The sequence below is a fragment of the Embiotoca jacksoni genome, unplaced genomic scaffold, assembly GCF_022577435.1.
Source record: "Embiotoca jacksoni isolate LCO1_2020_lvr unplaced genomic scaffold, fEmbJac1.0.p SCAF_18, whole genome shotgun sequence".
NCBI classification, from domain to species: domain Eukaryota; kingdom Metazoa; phylum Chordata; class Actinopteri; family Embiotocidae; genus Embiotoca; species Embiotoca jacksoni.
In genome coordinates, this window is record NW_027185318.1 from 50077 (window position 1) to 72500 (window position 22424).

The 22424-nt window shown below is 41.5% G+C and overlaps 3 protein-coding genes across 4 annotated transcripts; 1 reads left to right on the forward strand and 2 right to left on the reverse strand.

Annotated features, from left to right (window-relative positions):
• Positions 1-582: 582 nt before the first annotated feature.
• On the reverse strand, positions 583-13568 carry maco1b (macoilin 1b). Of its 2 annotated transcripts, XM_069151836.1 has the most exons (11): positions 13484-13568; positions 11464-11605; positions 9569-9695; positions 8223-8346; positions 7036-7214; positions 5425-5998; positions 4428-4586; positions 3922-4104; positions 3705-3825; positions 2804-2978; positions 583-2688 (listed from the first exon to the last, which is right to left on the reverse strand). In XM_069151836.1, exons 1-11 carry the CDS (start codon positions 13561-13563, stop codon positions 2486-2488), a joined length of 2067 nt encoding a protein of 688 aa, XP_069007937.1. In that variant the 5' UTR covers positions 13564-13568; the 3' UTR covers positions 583-2485. The 2 variants fall into 2 exon arrangements, with proteins under 2 accessions (XP_069007937.1, XP_069007938.1); XM_069151837.1 differs by lacking the exons at positions 11464-11605; positions 13484-13568 and adding an exon at positions 10420-11447.
• A 130-nt stretch (positions 13569-13698) lies between these two features.
• On the forward strand, positions 13699-17613 carry rhd (Rh blood group, D antigen). Its single transcript, XM_069151838.1, has 11 exons — positions 13699-14023; positions 14396-14707; positions 15029-15215; positions 15422-15572; positions 15697-15844; positions 15981-16153; positions 16334-16471; positions 16552-16682; positions 16776-16855; positions 17077-17150; positions 17340-17613. Exons 2-11 carry the CDS (start codon positions 14557-14559, stop codon positions 17364-17366), a joined length of 1260 nt encoding a protein of 419 aa, XP_069007939.1. The 5' UTR covers positions 13699-14023; positions 14396-14556; the 3' UTR covers positions 17367-17613.
• Positions 17614-17734: 121 nt separating this feature from the next.
• Positions 17735-22400, reverse strand: tmem50a (transmembrane protein 50A). Its single transcript, XM_069151839.1, has 7 exons — positions 22315-22400; positions 20223-20326; positions 19875-19987; positions 19007-19074; positions 18665-18757; positions 18336-18396; positions 17735-18236 (listed from the first exon to the last, which is right to left on the reverse strand). The coding sequence occupies exons 2-7, from the start codon at positions 20322-20324 to the stop codon at positions 18191-18193; spliced, it is 483 nt and encodes a 160-aa protein (XP_069007940.1). The 5' UTR covers positions 20325-20326; positions 22315-22400; the 3' UTR covers positions 17735-18190.
• Between the last annotated feature and the right edge of the window lie 24 nt (positions 22401-22424).

Consider the following 22424-nt stretch of genomic DNA (forward strand, 5'->3'; position numbering starts at 1 on the left):
AAAGAGGCAATTATGGTTCTTGATAGAGTTAATGACCAGAGCTTGTGTAACAGAGATTATCTCTTTCAATTGGTATCATGCAAATACACTGCATCCTCGTGACAATAAAATGATGTGGCATTTTGTGTTTACTTTTTATTTAAAATACATTTTAAAACTAACTTTAAAGATACTAATGTAGCAACGTTTTTCATTAGCATCAAGTCAATAACAGAAACGAGTACAAACAATGTCATTTCCCTTCAGAAGCTAACATGACAAAAGAAAATGGTGGGCTGATAGTATTTGGAATTCCCTCAACCAACTACTTTCCCAGTGTACTCCGGCATTTTACTTTTGCACTACCATGAAGCTGGAAGCCCTTCCAAGAGACAAATTAAGAAGTAATGCAATGGAGGCAAAGATAACTGGACTGTACTACTATGCACCTCAAGGGCACAGCAGGTTTTGTAATTTGATATGTAGGCCTCAGCCTGAAGCTGAAATAACCACGACAAACTGCTATTCGAACACACCCAAGTTTTCAAATTGGTTTCGTAATCTGTAGACACATCGTCCAGGTAACATGCAGAGAAAAGTCAGTTTGCGAGAAAAAAATGTTTATTCCTTGTAAACCTCAGAGTGAGAGCGCAGCCAAGGTCAGACCTGGGAAAACAGAACAGTGACTGTGGGCAGAAAACAAAAAACTTCTCTTTTCTTTCAATAATCAGTTGACAAAACAACCGACTAAACTGTAAGTTTTACAACATTTTCAAGAAGCCAATGACAGCAATCTGAGCAAAAAACTGAAAAAAAAGTTTCTCCAAATACAGTGGGTGAAAACCACACGCACAACAATGACCATTTCAGATGATGGTGAAACCACATCAGACTCAAGCAATTTTGTCCTTGCAAGAAAAGAACAATGATACCAGAACAGGCGTAAAGAAAACTGCTTTTAAACAGCCACTTGCTCAACGTTGCAAATACTGTAACATTCACAAAATGAAATGTGACTTTCTAGTCCCTGACTTTTAACTAGTCTACTACACACAGGTGTCCAATTTCTCTACTTGCTGAACAGAAACTTTTATTAACTGGGTATTTGACAAACATGCCAGCCAATGTATTTGCAATACATTCTTGAACACATTACTAGAGAACCAGCATTCCAGTCTTGGCACACAAACTGAAGTTGGGGATTGATTAAATAAAAGTATTATTGAATGCAACTTTTAAGTTGGCAATCCAAAGCTTTGTGTACATTGCACAGCCCATCTTTACCCTTTCAAACAGCAAGTGTTTTCTACAGTGCGAATTTCAATTGTAAATCAAAAATAAGGAGCAGCAGTTAAACCGAAGGATTTGGGGGTTTAACAGCAGCAGAGATGAGCTTCTGTTAGGACATGTAATGAGCTGTAAATATACTGACATAATACAGAAATAGAGTAAATGAAAAGTCTTGAACATGTTGCTGCCCAATATATCTGGTGAATGTGACCTGTATAATAAGAAGTGAAGCTGCCTTTGAGTGCACACCAGCGGGAAATAGGTAGGCAGTCTAAAGAAACTGTCCCACTGAACTGGGTGGGGACAAATTCTTATCCTTTCCAGCTTAGCCAGATGCTTCACATCTGATTCAGAAGGTCTTGGTGGTACCTCATTATCAGAGTAACTCTATATCCTCAACTCAAGGCACGGTGATCCTGAAAACTGATGAAAGACTCTGCAGAGCGTTGAGAGGTTGTCTCTAACGTTGAACACTTGAGTTTGTTTCATTTTAAGGTTGTAGTTCTTTTCAGACTTATTGCAATCAGCACCTCCAGCTTGTTCAAATCAAAACACCAACTTTAAAGTGAACAAACAGATTCGATCACAATACACTTTAAAAACGATTTACCACCACACCCCAAAGCAGCTGACAGCTGGGTTCATTTGGTGTCTGACTGTGGATTAAAAGAATAAATAAAACATGGGGGGGGGGGGAATCAGTGCCATCTTTGCACTACATTCCTCTGGTTGCACACATGTTGCCATGCTATTTCGAGAGAAAAAAAAATCTGTCAAAGAAATAAGGATACTTGTCAGGCTGTATGAGAAAGGAAAATTTAGTTTTCCACTTTTAGGAGGGAATAACCACCCTAAAACGTACAGTAGCTTCTCCCCAGGAACAAAGAGCAGGTAACTGGTTGCAGGTGGATGCAGTGTTGATTGGAAAGAGAGAACAACACCGTTTAGATGAAGAGATATACCCAATTCTGTCAGGTTTCACTAGACGCTTAAAAGAAGTCAAACTGAGGCTTCCTCGTTGATGTGGGATGTCCGTTTGAAGTTTTTTTTGCCTTTTGTTTTAACTACAACAAATACAGTCACACAATACAACATCCTTCTGACCTGGCAAGGAGAGAAAAAAAGAGAAGTTCTCAGCCGCAAAATGGTCGGCCTGCGGGAAAAGTAAAAATGATCGCAGGATGGATGGAGGGGAGAGAAGAGCGGGATGAAGCGTTCACTTTTTGAGTGGCTGGTAAACGGAGGCGTTGGGGTCGAGGCCGGAGGGATTGGTGTCCATAAACTTTGAGGAATAGTGGGGGGCCACAGGGGTCATGCTGCTGGTGTCAGCTGTGTAGGAGATGCTGGGCATGACGGCCATCACTTCGGCTATCTTCTGCTTCAGGTCTTTTATCTCCTGATCCTTCTGCAGGATCTGACCTGAAAACATATATCAACATGTCAGTCCAATGTGATTGAACGTGGTTCAGATCAAATAGACCATTTGGAGGTGTCGGAACACTAGAAATAAAAAAAATAAAAAAACGTTTTGAACCTTGTGCAATCTCCAGCTGTCTCTTGGCATCTCCCAGTGCAGAGAAGAGGTCCAGTTTGATCCTGGTCTCGGCACTCAGGCTGTTCTCCAGGTGCTGGGTCTTGTCCTGCATGGCTGACAGTGCTGACATGAGCACCTCTGTGTCTTTTTCATTTTCCTTATATTTATGAAGCTCCTGAAAGATAAAGGGGAGACACCGTAAGGGTGAGGTCAGGAAGTTTACGTCTGATAGCACTACGTAAATTCTGAGTAAAATAAATAAAGACTGATATTTGCTTCTGTGACATTTTAGCTTGCAAGCAGCAAAGAAGAAATGTTGTGGGACACAAGCAGAATCACGGTTTTTGCCAAAAATATTCCAACAAAAATCCATAATACATGTAAACGGTAAATTCATCCAGTGCTGAATAGGGCTTGACTGGTGAAGCAAGTCTTTCCATGTAAATACCAAAAAAGTGCTGAACAAGAATGCTGTTGTTAAACAGTAAAACAATCATAATCATAAAATAAATAAATAAATAGAAGTTTCTTCACGCCATGCAATGTCTCATCTGGGTACGTGTCTGGCTTGACTTTAACTTTATCGTGGAACAGGAACCATTCGCATCAAACATTTTGCATTCTCAATGCAAGACATGCTTCATGACCGATATGTTCGGAGTTTGTCGTCACGCTTTTGTCTTTTGTGAAGCCAAGTCGCGTTTTGAATGCAGACCTGGTTGTGTACACAGGACTGCAGCAGGCATCTTCCAAATCCAAACTTTTCATGAATGAAGAAGCGAAATGAATTTGAAACACACACGGTTTCATTACACAGCAGAATAAACATAACAAACGCACACAGAACTGGGCATCAAGGGCATTTTACCATTTCCAAAATAAATAAATATAAAAAATATACCTGCACTTTTAATTCAAGCTCTCGGATCTGGTCCTCCTTTAGCTTGATGTCCATTGTTAGTTTCTTGCACTCCGTTTCTAATTCAGTGATCCGCCGCCGGAGTGTTTCTGTGCACTCCCCTCTGCAAAAAACACAAGGGATGCAGGAAAGATAGAAGTCAGGAGTCAGAAATCCCAGACTGACAGAGTTTCATTCCAAACATCAGATGTGCTCGTACCTGGATGCTGCTGCTAGTGCTACCGCTCTGGCTGCTGTGGCCTCCTCTAACTTCTTTCGCTTCTTTTCGTCTGCGAGCTGCTTCTCGGCGGTTGCTCGAGCCTCCTGCTCTGCTTTCAGCCTCTTCTCCAGTTGGCCCACTGCTTGTTTGTCCTTTTGCTTTGCCTGCACAGCATTATGGAGCCTATTGCATGCGCACATAAACACACACAACACACACATTACAGACCAGCACGTTAGCTAAACGAAATAAGAGGTGCCTGGATCAGTATTTCACAGCTGTGCTAGATGGATAAAACACTGCTTTGCATCTACAGGTCATGTTTTCCCATGAGCTGCCCAACCAAAACCTTTATGGTATATGTGATTGAATCCATTTTGCAACTCCAGAGTGAAAACCGCAGCGAATACCGAGATGAACAGGGTGCTTGACGATAACCCGACTCTATATCCCCAGCTAGTAATGATCTCCAAACCGAAGTGATCACTAGCAGTAGCACCACTCACTTGTTCTGCAGCAGCTCATTCTCCTGGCGCAGTTGGCCCAGCTCAGTGCGTATGGAGCGCTCAGCGGTGCCCAGCGAACCGATCTGGCTGCGGAGGTCCTGCTCCACCTGCCGGCTGGCCTGCAGGTCTGCCTTCAACTTCTTAACGTCTTGCTCCAATCTGTCCCAGGTAGGAGTGGGAACAGAGGGGACACGCATTGACATGCTAATTATATGACATTAAACATGATTTGAACAAAACGTATTTATTATTGATGTATGATTCTGGATGTTGTGGTCTACTAGTTTAAGCCACACAAGGTTATTGCAGCAAACACATGTCCAGATTCAGTCTCTACAGACTTCTAGATAAAAGAGTTGAGTCGTCTCAATGAGTCCGATTCACATCGGAATCAAGTGAACTACGTCGTGACAGCCGTCATTCTGGAGGAGAAGCTTAGAGTGACAGATGGAAACTCATAACTACGACGATGTGTGAACACAGAAAGTTTATGTTGTTTAATTTGCTGCCATCTGAGACGAAATTCAACTACTGGTGCACAACACTGAACAACTCAACAAACCATAAAATAAACAAAGCCAGCCAAAGAATTTGAGTTATTGATATAGCAGTATGTGGAAGCAATCAATGCAAGAAACTCCGGACATAAAAAAAAAAAAAAAATACCTTGAAAGTTTTACAATTAGCTGAAAGATTGTGAGTATTCTTTTCATGCTAGAGAAAAGAAGTCAAAATCCTGTCCAAACTTCAGCTGTGATGTATGATATGTTTTCCTCACCCATTATTTATCTTGGCATTAGCATCAGGAAGTTTAAAAAAAACAGCAACACATCATGAAATAAGAAGAAAATGAATGAGACAATATTTGTCCCCAAAGTTGAGACACGTTCTAAACAGTTAAGTGCATGCTCTATGACCACTATGTTATTTGTCATAATAGCTTCTTTATTAATATAGTATATTAATGAGTGCCTGTGTCTGAACATGTGTGTCTCACCTAATAAGAGCTTCTGGTTTGCTCAGCTGGTTGTTGGGGATGCAGTTGTCTGTTGGATCCCTGTGGGAGCCGCCTGAAGGCCCTTTGCCCACTGCTAGCTTGTGCTTCTTCTCGTTCTTCCCTGTGGAAGAGGAGGACGATGGTGCAGAGGAGGGAACGCTGCCATTAGTAGCACTGTGGCCGCGGGGCGAAGAATTGAGCGTCGCAGCATTGCTGCTAGCGTTTTTGTAATTTTTGGAGGAGGAGGATGAGGAGGATGAACACGAGGAATTGTTGTCCTCTTTAAGCAACAGGTTCTCTGTACTGCCGAGCTCTGTGGTCAGTCTCTTGTTGTTCATATTGTTCTCCATATACTCCATCTCCTGGAGTTTAGAGTCCACTGATGATGGCAGGATGCTGTTGCTGTTGTGTTGCTTTTTAGCATCCCCGCAACCCCTTCCATCCTTCCCTTTGTCTCTATACTCCAGCTCCGGCAGTGGTGCCGATGTCTTTTTATTGGATGGGGCGCCATTCTGTGCCACCGGAGGGCTGTCCACTTCAGATATTCCTTTAGTTGCTGCTGCTGCTGCTGCTGCTGCATGAATAAAAAGGGAAGTGAAAAGGAAAAATGTAATAGAAATTATATCTTTACATAGAACATAATCCTTGAAATGCAATTCTAAATAATTGAAAAATGACATTAGGTAACCAATGTGAGCACTGACAAGTGTTACTGCTGCACACGGGACCAGAAGGTTGGACTGCGTCGCAAGTGATCTTGTTTCCTATTGGATGGTTTGAGTCAAATCCTTCAGAAACTGAAATTTTGGCCATTTTCTATTAACTATTGACTCGGCAAGAAAACTAGAACTCCTGTTACCACCTTATCAAATCACAACCAAAATGACCAGAGGCTTCCGTGATCATTGTGTGCATGGTGCATTTGCTTCACTGTGGGACAGGTGAACATGCAACCACAGAGTTTGGATAGAGAAGGAAAGCACATCCTGCAAATGTGTGTTGATGTGAAATGAATGTGAAATGACATTGAAACAGTTGACAAACTACCAAAACCTTGAAAAAAAAGCCTAGTTGTAATTTAAAAAAAAAAAAAAAAACTCTTGTGAACTGTATGTCCTTAAAAAAAAAGAAGTTAGGCCTAATTTTGACTTTACAAACTTTACACAACCAAAGACAAAATGTAAACACATCTGTCTATCTATGGTGTGGGCTTACATGTAACACACCATGTGCAAAACTAACAACAGAAATGCACCACTTTAACTTTTACTGGAGCAGTGCCACACAACCAAATCACCAAATGTACATTACATTTTTCTCTTAGACATATCATGTATGTACCTGCCATCTCCAACAACAGTCTTGAATGACACACGAGTGTTTGGCCAATCTTTCAATGACCCAACCTCTGAATGTGTCATCACTAACAAAGCAGCGAGCTAGCCAACCAGAAAGTGTACTTTCAGGACGATACAATAAACCTACTTGTGCCATTTTCACACGTCGAATAATCAAATAATGTGATTATATCATTCGTTTTTAAACATGGTGAATATGCATCTGAATCAGGTGCCTCGTGTGTATAGTTTGCATGTGGGTTTAATTTCTTACCTTCTTCTGCTTCTCGCTCTTGTCTCTGAAGCATCTGTTGCTCTGGAGGCAGCGCCTGTTGTAGGAGCTGCATGTAAAACTCATTCTCCTTCTGCACCTCCTTCTGCTTCCGGAGGCGCATTTTATAGCTTACGTAGCTCTTGAAGCCAAAGCCGAGCGTCACCACAGGGTAGCCAATGCTACAGAGATGGATACATAATGTACACTCATAGATTCACTGGTCATATATCAGAACTACAAAGTACTAATTCAATCAAGGCAGCACTGACATTATCAATAATTTATAATTCTTCATTATACACAGCATAATATAGGTGAATACAGCTAAATCCAGCTCAAAGACTTTATGGGCTCTGAAGATTGAAACTGCACCCTCTTAGTCAAATGCAGCGTAAGAGCAGAGACTGTCGACGTCCCAACAGTTTTGGAAACGGGGTTTTACAACATGGCATATTTACGTGCATTTAGTATTTTGAGCAAAAGGAAGAAAATCAAGAGGCACGCCGAAATGTAACTAATGAGGACATTACTGACTTTATATATTGTGTAGCAATGACTGAAGCTGTGTGACTTTAGATTAGTTCATACGATGCTGCCTTTACTTCGCATCGTTCCCCTTCACGCTGCGGACACGTTCTAAAACAAGGACCACATTCCACTGGCCTGACACACTTAGACCCCAACTCAGAGTGAATGTTTGGGTCTGCGCTTCCTGGGGGATTGTTTCAACATACCCCAAAACCAGCCGACACTCTGCCACTGCTGCAACGCCCCTGAACCCCTATCCACCACAGCGTCTCTCCCCGGGCACAGCGCCTTTGCAAATTGTTTTTAAAGGGAGTTCTGTGGGTTTTTTTGTAATGCAAGGAGCGTGACGAGGCGCTGAACGTATATTCTGTACTGAATGTTTGCCGTTTCTTTACAGAAACATTTTCTATTTTGAGTATAATGCTGTGCTCGTCACTGTCACATATTAACCCAGCCATCCAATCACAGTGTAGGACGGGTGGGACAAGCACACTTTAACACCAACACTGGTCACGGATTGTTCCGCCCCTCAGCGTGGCAACGTGAACGACCAGCATGTCCAGACTATAATCACATCGGAGAAAACTGAAGCTGTGAGCAGTCTATTTTAGCGGGTCTAATATTCCACTGCCCCGAGCTACAACACAACAGTGACTCACCAGTGTGCAGCAAAAGGACGACACAAGTCCACGTGGAAGTTCTTCAGGTCTTTGAATCTGATGGCTGCCTCTATGTACACGAAAAGTATCCACAGAGACACGGTGGGTAGACAGACCCCTCGCTCTGAAAAAACAATGCAAAAAGCAAAACCGATGTTAAAGTTGGAATAAAAACCTAAATTGTGTCCATCGCAGTAAATATCAAAAAGGGGCCAAAGATGTATTTAATGCAAACATGTTCTTGTAAAAATATGCCTCTGGTGTAGGCAGCTAAATTTAAAAAAAATAGACCCGTTTTAGACTGAAAGATTTGTCTAAAATGTCTTCTGAATGACACCACATCTAATTTGACTTTCACAAATAAATCAAAAACAATTTTTTAGAATATGGACATTGTAAGGGGATAATTGAGTTTTTCTCCCTGTTGTCACAGAGTCTCTCCTGTGTTTCTGATGTAGTATGGAATGTTATGGAATAGGCTTCATATATTTACGTGTGATTGGAGTATGAATAACCTTCTAGCCAAGGCAAAGACTGAACTCATCAGGTAATGTGTGACTCCTTTTTCTTAAACCTCATCAGAAACTGACCAACACTTAATCATGAGAGTAAAGACTTGATGACCAGACTTATTCCACTCGTGTGGTCAGGGCAGGTGGACCATGCACACTGTATAGGTTTCTATTGACATCCCATTATCACTGAGCACATAGACACTACCCATTGTCTCCTTGCCTGTATTACACTTAGACATTGACCACTAGGCTGTGGAGTGGTAGGAGATATTAATACTGCTGTGACATCACATGGTTCTGAATGTCACTGTCAAGTTAAGTTGGAGACCACTCTGTTTTGCCCTCCCCCAACGGCCACTTGGACTTCAATCTGACACCTGGCCTTTGGTCAATACAGAGGGATGCTGCTAAATTAGACTGACAACTAATCCCCAGAGCGCCGCTTACTTACAAACATCATACAAACTTCTAAGAAACGAGTTAGCTATTTGTAGATAAGATCACACAATGCACATTGATGCTGCACATTATTCGCACCTGCTTCTTCCTGATGTCCTAAGTGGAAGTCCTTCCAAAAAATTAGTACCATCCAAGACTAAAAAGGATGATTTATCTTAATGGTTTATCATGTAAATAAACAGAGAAATTCTTCCTCCCTTATTTGTTTTCACTATTAAACAGACATAAAAGGTCATAGCCACAATGTAGCTTCTATTCCTGATTTACAATATAAGCATCTTGGAAAACATCTGTCAAATCTTGCATTTTCCACTTGCCTATATGTACTATTTAAAGTTACAAAAATCAAGACACCTTAAACACTGGCCTTACCTGTGTGCCAAACATACTGCACCCACACATAGGTACTGGCAGCAAAGAATAGCCATTGCACTGGGATGAAGAGGAGGCAAATGATGTCTGAGGTAAACGCCACACACACGAAGAATACTGAGAAGGCCTGTTGGGAAGAGGACAGCTGGTTATGATAAAAACATGCAGGAAAGACAGATGAGGGTTATTTGGCCGTTAGTATTTTACACTCAACTCCAACAAATTGGGCCAAAATGGAAAAAAAGAAAAGAAAATGGTTTACAGGCTAACAACTAGCCTTCAGCTGTTAAACACCCATTGACACGGTTTGTTTGCTAGATTTCAATTGTTTACATTAGAAGTAACAGACTCCACATATTATTAAAAACATTATGACACCAATTGTTATATGAATGACATTTTTGTCATGACATCTTTCTCACATCTCCATAACAAACACATCTACACAATACATTTCCAAAAAATGGACCTAAGGCCAAATAAAAGTTATAGGTCAACAGCATACAATACATAGATGTCATGCAGACTACCGAGATCACAAGACGAATCAGTTTTGTAGTTTGTATGTCAGGTAAGTGCTCTGATCCTAATAGGCATCAACCAAGATTTTTAAGATTGTCTTAGGACACAAGTGAACAGACTGAATACTCACTGAAATCTCAAGACTTGTTAGGGATAAACCTTTATTCATAATGTGAAATGAGTTGTCTCTTGTGCACCTGCTACAGTCCTCTGCCTGTTATATTCATTCAGCTGCTCTCTCCTGCTGATCCGACCTGTGAACTCCCAGGTTTTCATTAACTTTTCAACTCTTTTTGTCTCATAATCAATGTTCCCGTCTTGTGACTTACTGTGGTTGTATGTGAAGGGAAATGATCTGACTCTCTACGCCACACTGCCCCTTGTTCCTTGCCGCTGTCAATCATCAATTATGTTTACAAAGACACAAGATATCAGACGATTAAGATAAATATAAGATCAAGTTTATTTCTGATAAATAATGCCCCATCAATACGTTGTTGTTTTTTTTGTCCAAGTACCTGTAAAAGTGACAAGACAGGTTGTTTAGAGTGAGAGATATCTTACTGTGCATGTATATCTAACCTTTAACACTTCAGTTGTGGAAACTGCTGTATTTCCTTTTCTCGTTTAGTCTGATTTTGAATTTAATTACACCGAATACAAAGATGCAACACTGCAGTAAGTATACTGAGCTTTCTTTTCATTATACCAAATTGATGTTAAAATGATAGACTGTGCTGAGATTCGTCGTCTTCTTTTTGATGCACAGATAACTACGTAATTCACATGACCAAAAAGTCACATTTCATCTGCAGAAATCAGAAATTAGAATGCTGAGTACATGAATTCAACAAATCAGTGGGGAAAAAAAGAAAGGAAGGAAGGAAGGAAGGAAGGAGACTAATCTATGTCCAGAATATTAGTACATGTCTGAACATGCTCATTTTGTCGCGAACATCTAAAACTTGTTTCATGAGAAAACTAAAAGTTGAAAAGATGTGTGCTATGGGTAAAACTCATAGTTTTTATCTGGGCTGCTAATAAACAGATGCGCATGGAGAATATTTGTCTTGATGGCTGTTTCTTTCATACCTTGTATGTTTCTGTTTGTTTTTGTCTTTGCTTTGAACCTGCCTCCCAACATATAACGTTTAATATACCAATAAACCTGCCTGACACACAAGTCTGCACAACACATAGTTGAGATTTGGAAAGTGCACGTGTCATCACTTCTGTGCTCGAGCTCCATCACTCTTCTCTGCAAAGGTTCTCAAAGACTAAACGTGTTTATTTGGAGTGAAATAATTTCATCACAGAAGTTGCTCTTTGAGCATCTTTAAGAAAGCATAATAAATCTTTAGGAAGCTACTCACCAGCCCCTGGTATCTAAAAGAATCGTACACACTCCGGATGAAGAGCCAGAATGGCCACAGGTACTCAAACCTGAACTCAAGCACAAAGTCTGCCAGCAGCACCAATGCCCACACCACCAGGAACTTCAGGTACAGGAAGGTACTACAAATGAAGAAAAAATGGATGACAAAAGATATTTTGCAACAAAAACCCACAAAAGCCTTTGAGACTTTTTGTCTAATACATTGGTGATTAGATTTGTTTTAACGAGACGGTTTTACATCTTTACCCTTTAATTTGTATTTACTGCGAGTGTTTGTGGGGATGAATAAAATGGAAGATGTGTGCCTGCAGCTGCTGTTGGGACAGATTAGATGCACTGAGACCAAGTGGCTTGTGTTATAAAATGCAGACAGATTTCTGCCTGCCTTGTGGAAGAGGTCTCTTTCTTAAGGGTTGTGGAACTAGCACATTATGGGTGGATAATATTTTCTGTAAATTCCCTGCTGGTTCTTTCCTGTGTTACATTTCATGTATGTTTAATTGATAGATATATTTGATCACGGTTTACTTTTTAATTGTTAGAACACCGAGACCCAGAAAATTACTCTGGGGATTTTCTTTGATCTAAAATTTGACTGTTTTGTGATCAGCGGCACCTGTTCAATAATTCAAAGTCTGCCCACGTCTCCAGGTGTTGAAGCCACATGTGTAACAAGTGTTTTATCAAATATAAAGGAGTCACACAGGTGGGACCTGTCAGCTGTAGCTAAGAAGGACATCTCATTATTATTATTATTATTATTATTATTATTATTATTATTCATAAACTGTAGTTAACATATATTAAACTGTTGTTCACATATATTAAACTGTAGTTCACATATATTAAAGTGTAGTTAATATATTAAGCTGTAGTTCACATATATTACAGTGTAGTTAACATATATTAAAGTGTAGTTCACATGTATGAAGCTGTAGTTCACATATATTAAAGTGTAGTTCACATGTATGAAGCTGTAGTTCACATATATTAAAGTGTAGTTCACATGTATGAAGCTGTAGTTCACATATATTAAAGTGTAGTTCACATGTATGAAGCTGTAGTTCACATATATTAAAGTGTAGTTCACATGTATGAAGCTGTAGTTCACATGTATTAAAGTGTAGTTCACACATATGAAGCTGTAGTTCACATATATTAAAGTGTAGTTCACATGTGAAGCTGTAGTTCACATATATTAAAGTGTAGTTCACATGTATGAAGCTGTAGTTCACATATATTAAAGTGTAGTTCACGTGTGAAGCTGTAGTTCACATGTGTGAAGCTGTAGTTCACATATATTAAAGTGTAGTTCACACATATGAAGCTGTAGTTCACATGTGTGAAGCTGTAGTTCACATGTATTAAAGTGTAGTTCACATGTGTGAAGCTGTAGTTCACATATATTAAAGTGTAGTTCACACATATGAAGCTGTAGTTCACATGTGTGAAGCTGTAGTTCACATGTATTAAAGTGTAGTTCACATGTGTGAAGCTGTAGTTCACATATATTAAAGTGTAGTTCACACATATGAAGCTGTAGTTCACATGTGTGAAGCTGTAGTTCACATGTATTAAAGAGTTTTAGACAGGCTCCTGGTGAATGAGGCTGGCAGTGAGCAGACGGACCTCCTGTAGGACCCAAAGTTGCCTTTGCTAACTGGGAAGCAGCTTATTTTGACGCGACCGGCTGATGACAACGGACGTCGTAAACGGAAGATGAGGTCATTAATCAGAGGAAAAGACCACAACGTGTTTCAAACGGGATCTTTGCTGTGAAAGAGACCCTGCGACATGGTTCAAAACGGGCTGTTTTGGGGCCTAGCGCGACCGTTAGCTTCTCAGCTAACGTCACCTGCTAGTATACAACAGAACCATCCAGCTCGCAGGCAGCTCGGTTCACAAACACCGTCGTGTACCGTATCAAGCACCGGCCTCCCCAGTCAGCGGCCCACGTTCGTGCTGAGGACCTCTCGGTCCGGCTCCATAGAACTTACCTGCCGTATATACCCTCGGTGATTCGGTTCCGTTTTAACGGCCGTCGGAGTTTGCTGCAGTCCGCATTGCGCCGCTTCATCCTCCTCGCCTTGGCTTTGGCCTTCGAGTAACCGCTGTGATCGTATCCAGTTTTATGGTGTATATGGACAAAGATAATATATGAAGTGCCTGTGGTCGATGCTGCTGTTATTATTTCCCCCGCTGGAAACAAAGAAATAAATAAAGGACTCTTCGGAACCTCCTCTTTTTCTGTTAGCGCAGACTCAATAAGGTCGAGTCGTGCTGTAGTTTACGGACGTCCAGTTCTCAGACAGCTGCTCCATCCAATCAGGCTGTCCACAGACGCCTTTCTCTTTGACCGATACATCGAACAGCCAATCATGTTGCACAATGGTCACTCGTTCAGTTCTCCTCCGCCAAAGACAACAGAGGAGAGCGAAGAGGCGGGGGCAACTGAGGGTGACGTCTTTCTGCCCAACCAATCGGATTTTTGTGGACAACTCGAGGGTCGTTGATTGACCAATCAACTGATCGCATAGGCGGGTTCTTTTCTTTCATTTGTTTTGCCTGTGGTTAATTATGAGCAGAAAATATGCAGTCTTTGGGACAAAATTCCCTTTTTCTGTGATACAAAAACACCCATTTCAACACAGTTGTAGTTATCGTTTCTTTTACTATGACTAACTTTACTCGTGCATTTTGTGTGCATCATTGTCTGTGGGGCTAATAGCAGCCTACTGCATTTTGTCACGTGTCTTCGAAATAGGTCATAAAAGGTTTATTTTTATAATTACTTCACTTAAATGTGTAAATATACACAGCCCACAGTATTATGACCCAAATCCTTGTGTAAAAAGTATTTCAGTATTGTTGCAATGAGATTTAATTAATTGTGTTTGTGTTTCCTTCAGCATCAAAATCAACCCTCACTCATGATGACTGGTCAAGACATAAGCAACACGCTCAGCTACTGATAAAAACAAAAAGATGTGTGAGGGGTTGCACCCATTTTCAAATTGTCGGGGCAACTAATGCATCAGTTGGAAGAGAAAGTGCCCAGCAAACATCTCCAATGGCTCCTCAATACGCACCAAGTCTGCGCTCCCGTCTGGCACCATTGCTGCTTTTTCTGCAGACAGGGTTTATCATCATATACGCCTTTTACATTCAAATCGAAAGCGATGTGAAAGTAGACGGGACAAACTTCAGCAACTTTTACCCAGGTGAGTTTTTGTGAGTTTGGAAGGGAGGAGAGACTGAGACCGTGGGGTGACTCAACGTTTAATTTGAACAGGTCATTCATCGAGAAAATATTTTAAACTAACACCATAAAGACTACATGCCTCAAAAAGCAAAAATAAACACATTAAAATTCAAGAGAATAGGGAGGAGCAGCAGTTATTACTGTTGGGCACTGATAAGCTCATAGCTGCTGGTTAGAGAGGGATGGGCTGTCTCCCGAAAATCCAGCTGAAATAGTTTTCAACAGTAATTGTTTTGGATTAATTTGAATCTGATGGTTTTTCTTGTCTTGTCTCCTGCAGAGTTCCAGGATGTGAATGCGATGGTGATTCTAGGTTTTGGCTTCTTATGCACTTTTCTAGTGCGGTATGGTTTTAGTGGGTCTGGGTTCAACCTTCTTGTAGCTGTCATGGCCACCCAATGGGCAATCATACTGAATGGCATCGAGTCCTGGTATTACAGAGGAAAGATCAGGGTAGATTTAAGAAGGTAGGATATCACTTTTTAATTTCAATGACACATTTGTTTGTGCAAATGATTTCTTTTGAGGCTGTTTGTCCCGTATTAAACTGCTTAAGGCCTACAGCAAGAAAATGTCTCTTCACAAATGCATTTACCAGCATCAACTACTAGACCTTAAAATAGGATTTTTACTGTCCTAATTTTCAAGTTACCATTTATCATTTTTGATACAGCTTGGTAGTTGCTGAGATGTGCACAGCCTCCGCCCTCATTTCTATTGGAGCTGTGCTGGGAAAGACCAATCCAGTACACTTGGTCCTTATTGCCCTGCTGGAGGTGTCCGGGTTTGTCTTGAATGAATGGCTCCTCCAGACTCTCTTGACAGTAAGCAGCCATGTTTTAGCCTACATCAGATCTTCAGGCCAAGCACATTCAAACCAGCCCGTGCATGCTATCAGAGTTGTCCTGCATCTCTTTGTAATTTGTTGATGAGGTGTCCTGTCTCTAGGTTCGGCCTCTGAACAGCATCATGCTGCTTCACATCTTTGGGGCCTTCTTTGGTCTCATGGTAACATGGATCCTTCACCGCAAAGGCTCAGGGCAGCGATTTGAAAAAGAGAAATTTGACAGCAAAACAGGATTGTTCTCCATGTTGGGTGAATATGTTTTTGGCAAATTGGATCAACTGGATATTTAATTTCAAACCCTGTATTAGCATGCATCTACATTTGTGAAGCAACTCCCTTCTACATCTGAATGGAAACCCTCTTATCTGTTCTCTCCATTTTACAGGGACGGTGTTTCTCTGGATGTTTTGGCCCAGTTTTAACTCCGTCCTTGTGGACAATCGTACTCCTGTGAGGAAACTTGGAGCCGTGTGCAGCACTTACCTGGCCCTGGCTGTTAGTGCTGTGACAGCAGCCGCGGTGTCTGTGCTCTCCAGTCCCAAAGGAAAACTCAACCTGGTATGATCAGACACTTCATGTTACCTCAACAATATGCAGTTTTGTGTACAAGTCACAACAAGCTGTACTAAAAGGGTGGCTGCCTGTCGTTGGACCATTTGCAGCACCCCAAAAAAAATCAAATAAGTCAGCCAATATGTGTAATACAACGTATGATTTATGTTTCCACTCTTCAATCAGATCCATATACAGTCATGCATCCTTGCTGGCGGTGTCGCTGTTGGGGTTTCCATCTCAGTAGTTCATCAGCCTTGGGAAGCCATGATAATTGGATTCATTGCTGCCATTCTGTCAACCATTGGATTTCAGTATCTTAAGGTTTTCTTCACCACACAGACAGTTACCTTTTAGTTAAATAAGCTACACATCATAACACCCGGTAACTTCTCATTTTCCAGATCCACATGCTACTTGCATTTCAGTGCCATGACACCTGTTCTTCTACTCTGAGCACACATGGACTCCCTGGTCTACTGGGATGGCTAGCACATTTCCTCCTGCAGATAAAGGACTGTGATGATCATACAATGTAAGACTAGAAATAGATAGAAGAAGAAACTGAAACAGGACAGGCATTGCACCAACCGCTTGCCAAAGTTGTAATTGGTTCTTTATTTTGTAGGGCTGTCCAGTTCGCCGTATTTCACATTTGTACTCTCCTCAACACCATCGCTGTAAGTTTGTCCATGGGAATAATTACAGGTATGTATTTTTCAAGTTTTCATTATCATCAGCAGATGAGGTTCTGAATTAAGTCCCTTTTGCATTATCCTGTAGCAAAACCATGCGATAAATGTGCTATATGCTCAAATACTTTTTTGCTTCACAATAAGTTTGAGTAATTTTGTGAAATCGAGGGGTCACCTAAATTTATGTGTATATCAGAAAGCCTGTTTTCTTAATGACAATGTCATTGTTTAAAGGGCTCCTTCTCAAGTGGAACGTGTGGAGACCACCCCAAAACAAGAAATGCTTTGATGATCAAGCTTTCTGGGAGGTAAACAATTAATATTACTGTATAGTTTGCATAAAAAAAAAACACAATTCTATCTGAAAATATTTCTGCCAGTTAAACATGGTTACAGTGACACTGAGTATGTATTTCACATCGCATTTGGGTTTTTTTTCCGGAGCGATACCTTCAAAAGGAAAACTGCAATAGATAAAATGTTTTCATGTTTTGCAGTTTCCCCATCTTGCTGTGCGCAAGTAAGAAAAAAGGAAGTCTGATCGTGGAAGTACCGAGTACATCGGGATATAGTTTCTTACTATTAATGGATGTTTTTATGTGTGCAAGAGAGGAATGCAAATCAAAGCTGAACTGTGGAAACACGTGAAAGACTCATTTACTGCTTAGTATGTTTAATGGTGTCAGAAACCTCGCTGATGGTTTTTGTGTTACTCAGACAGAATAGACGGGTGTTGGACTGAAATAAAAACATTTAGTAATAAAACATCAATTTACAGTTGTGAGATCTTTGTTGACTTCAGGTTAAAGTCAAAAACTAGTCTGGATTACAGCAACATTTGAGAGCTAATCAGTTATTTCAGGAAAAAAAATAATCAAACGACCCCAGATGGTTACATTCAATAAACATTTATATGTACATTATCATAAAACATTGCTCTCAGTGATATTATTACAATAATTATTTATGGTTTTTCAAATCAGAGAGTTGAAATAGAAAGATGTCAGAAATGAAAAAGGAAATATGGACAGTTCAGAGTAGCAAAGCTCCCAAATGACACATTTTGTTAAACAGAAGTTATGAACCATTTTAACTACACGAGTACACAGTCCGTGTGCAAATAGGCCCATTTCAAAATGTGCCACATTTGAAAATATTCCAATTTTCAAGAAATCTATGATAATTTGTGCTTTCTTATGATTCATCTATTGCATAGCAAACGATATAAAGTAAACATGTTAATTTCACAGCTAAAATGTTAACATGTAAAGTGATTAACCACTGAAGTATATTGTCTCATACAATATAGAAAGCAAGAGTGTGTAACTGAACATACGAACAGAGTCCATTACTGCCAGAGATCCTCTGTACGTCCAAACTTGAAGACCAAACCCCTAAATAGGAAAAACATGAGGATGATATAAGCTGAATATTTCCATTTGTTGAGTGGTAAGTAAGCATGAAATGAAAGAAATATGCCACTGAAGACTTACCCAAAGAAAATAAATGCATTTTGGAAGAAAATGGCGATGCCAGGGTACACAACGGCCTTCTCTGCAACAGATACAACAGGATTACAGAGGTTACAAAATTAGGCAGCTGAAAGTATTTTGCACAAAATGGACTGTACAACATGTTGTTCTCTTTATACAGCACAGTATGTGTCTGCAGTTACTTCATCACACTGCCGTGTTTTTCATTCAATACAATTTTCCAAACACTTCATCCGAGTTGCGAGGTAGCAAAATTCCTTTTGGGGTCACACTCCAAAAACTTATAGCCAGTTCCAGTTGCAGTGTGCTAACAGACCAACAGGACTTACGAGCCACGACAAACCCTCCAAACAGAATCCACATGGAGGCGATGAGGGAGCCAAAAGCCAGCATGAAGCCAATGAAAAGCCACACTCGAGCACCTGTGAGAAGTGATAAGAAAGGGTGGTTACTGAATGATGAAACATTATTGGTTTGTTCTTTATTATATGTACCTATTGAAAGGTAATACAAGGAATCTGGCTGAAATTTAGGGTGGAAGAACTGTGGAGAGCAGATGTGACAGTTGTAAAATCGTAAACTCACTAATTAAGAAACCTTCATAGCAAAATGCAAATGAAAAAATGATATGTTTGGTGGGAAATATGCTCATACTAGAGTATCATACACACCCGTCTGTCCCATGCAGCCTTCGCTGTAGCTGTCTCCTCTCACTTGGCCGTTAGAAACAGCATTTATCCTACATGAGGGACAAGATAAGATAATCCTTATTAGTCCCGCAGTGGGGAAATTTACAAATGGGAGAAAACAGAATTACAAACATATCAACAGCTATCAAATAGAGTCCAACCAATACCGGGTTCTTGGGGCCGATACCAACATTAGGAAGTAAAATAAATTCCAATAGCATTACACTTGTAACAGAGATATATAATGGAGGGAGGATGTTAATACATTCAGCCAACCAATAAATCCGTCTGACTCTACTTATATCAGGAAGTTTCTCATCTGAACCCTGAAAGGTCTCAACCCCCAAACTGAAAGTTGAATGAGAAGGTAAATAGAAACATACTAAAAATTACATTACTTACAAAGTCCACTTGGCGTTTCAGAAGCTTTCAGCCACATGATAAGGGCCTCCTCAGCAGGGGGACTTGCTAAGTTGTCATGGAGATCGTTTAGTTGCCATCACATGACTTGCATGTGGGAATTTCAGGCAATGACAACAAGATGTCTTTGGACAGTCGACTAAAACTGGTCCCAGAATCAATGAGAAGGCCCGAAGTCACTCATGTGACCTTAGAGACGAGAGACATCTCCCAGCTCGGCGTTATAGAACAACCTGCCATCACAGAACTGAAGGTCTCTACTGAGGGCAGCTGATAACAAGGACATCTCTGCTCATGAACTACTCCATGTGCTGAGAAAGGCCTGCAGTTGCATTTAAAGCTGGAGAAACATCAAATAATTGTACATTGTGAGTTTGTGGTCAAGCTAAAGGGTCCAATATTTCCTCCAAGTCTGAAACCTCGATCTTACATGAGAAAGGCCAGCGTAGCGATGACTCCACACGTGTGATAAGCATGATGAAACTGTCCCTCATCAGGATATTTCACTGCTGCATCAATGATGATCCACCAACCAGTGAAGAACTGCAATGACAAGATCCATAGATGTCCTCAGGAGTTTGATGATTATTTGCTGACATGTGAAGCTTCAATAAGAACGTTCCAAAATCTTCCTCCTGAATAAGATCATTAACATGAAGCAACAGCTGGCCATCAATCAAAGCTCCAGAGGTGAATATAGGAACACAGATGTCTCAAACACCAGCCTGATGACTGATGTGGCTTCGGTGTGTACGAGCTGCTGAACGGGTGTAAATACCAGAACTCCAGCTGCTACGGAGGCGATGGTGTTCCTCCGCTCTCCCCAGTCCACGTTGCACTCGCAGTCGCCGCACCGGATCCCGTCCAGAAACCCCGACATGACTGGGAAACACAGGGGTGCAAAATAAGTCAATACTTTTACTCAAGTATTGTACAAAGGTACAATTTGGAAGTAACTTACGCTGTATTTCCATATGATGCTATTTTATACTTCCACTCCACTACAGTTCAGAGAGATTTTGATTTTGTTTCATCTTCTTTCCTCCCAAGTCATCTTGTCACAACCTCTCATCTATCTGGTGTCTCTGTACATACAACTGTAATAAAGTAGCTCCGCCTCCACCAACTACTGCAGTCATCGCATATACAATAAAATACCAGTTTACTTTCACACTTAAACTACTTTTTACTGGTAAAAGTCAAGTACGATCTTTTTTTATCTGAGCCTTTATTTTAAAGTGTTTTTACATTATTGTTTCATTAAGAAAAGGATCACAACGTTTCTTCCAACACTGATTCTATAAGTTTAAGTCAAATCTGTGGAAAAGTGACATTTGAAAGATATAAAATTAGATTTGTACACTTAATACACGAGCAGCAACATTTAGACTGTTAACCAACCGCTCAGTAACACATATGGAGGTTCCGGAGGTCCAAAGACACGGTCGGAGGTTCCGGAGGTCCAAAGACACGGTCGGAGGTTCCGGAGGTCCAAAGAGACGGTCGGAGGTTCCGGAGGTCCAAAGAGACGGTCGGAGGTTCCGGAGGTCCAAAGACACGGTCGGAGGTTCCGGAGGTCCAAAGAGACGGTCGGAGGTTCCGGAGGTCCAAAGACACGGTCGGAGGTTCCGGAGGTCCAAAGACACGGTTGGAGGTTTCATAGGTCCAAAGACACGGTCAGAGGTTCCGGAGGTCCAAAGACACGGTCAGAGGTTCCGGAGGTCCAAAGACACGGTCGGAGGTTTCATAGGTCCAAAGACACGGTCAGAGGTTCCGGAGGTCCAAAGACACGGTTGGAGGTTTCATAGGTCCAAAGACACGGTCAGAGGTTCCGGAGGTCCAAAGACACGGTTGGAGGTTTCATAGGTCCAAAGACACGGTCAGAGGTTCCGGAGGTCCAAAGAGACGGTCAGAGGTTCCGGAGGTCCAAAGAGACGGTCGGAGGTTCCATAGGTCCAAAGACACGGTTGGAGGTTCCGGAGGTCCAAAGAGACGGTTGGAGGTTTCATAGGTCCAAAGAGACGGTTGGAGGTTCCGGAGGTCCAAAGACACGGTTGGAGGTTCCGGAGGTCCAAAGAAACGGTTGGAGGTTCCGGAGGTCCAAAGAGACAGTTGGAGGTTTCATAGGTCCAAAGACACGGTCGGAGGTTCCGGAGGTCCAAAGACACGGTCGGAGGTTCCGGAGGTCCAAAGAGACGGTTGGGGGTTTCATAGGTCCAAAGACAGGGTCGGAGGTTCCGGAGGTCCAAAGACACGGTTGGAGGTTCCGGAGGTCCAAAGAAACGGTTGGAGGTTTCATAGGTCCAAAGAGACGGTTGGAGGTTCCGGAGGTCCAAAGACACGGTTGGAGGTTCCGGAGGTCCAAAGACACGGTTGGAGGTTTCATAGGTCCAAAGACACGGTCAGAGGTTCCGGAGGTCCAAAGACACGGTCAGAGGTTCCGGAGGTCCAAAGAGACGGTTGGAGGTTTCATAGGTCCAAAGACACGGTCAGAGGTTCCGGAGGTCCAAAGAGACGGTTGGAGGTTTCATAGGTCCAAAGACACGGTCAGAGGTTCCGGAGGTCCAAAGACACGGTCAGAGGTTCCGGAGGTCCAAAGACACGGTTGGAGGTTTCATAGGTCCAAAGACACGGTCAGAGGTTCCGGAGGTCCAAAGAGACGGTTGGAGGTTGTAGCACCAACCGGCGGTGTCGTCGGAGGCTTTTGTTCATCGCTTCGGTACTAGCAAACATTTCCTTGAAGGTTTCTTCTTGCTACGAAGTCGATAAAAAATAATACCCGAACTCCAACGACAACGCTGATAACGGTCACGAACGCACATCCGAGCGGTATTACTTGTTTTAAATGTAACTTTCAGAGGAATTCTTACCTTTTGTTTTCGGTTTTTGATGTTGACCCTTTGGAAATAAACCCGAGTTTGCTTCCGAAAGAGCTCGGTTACGCACATGCGCAGTTCATCAACACCCACTGAGACGCTGT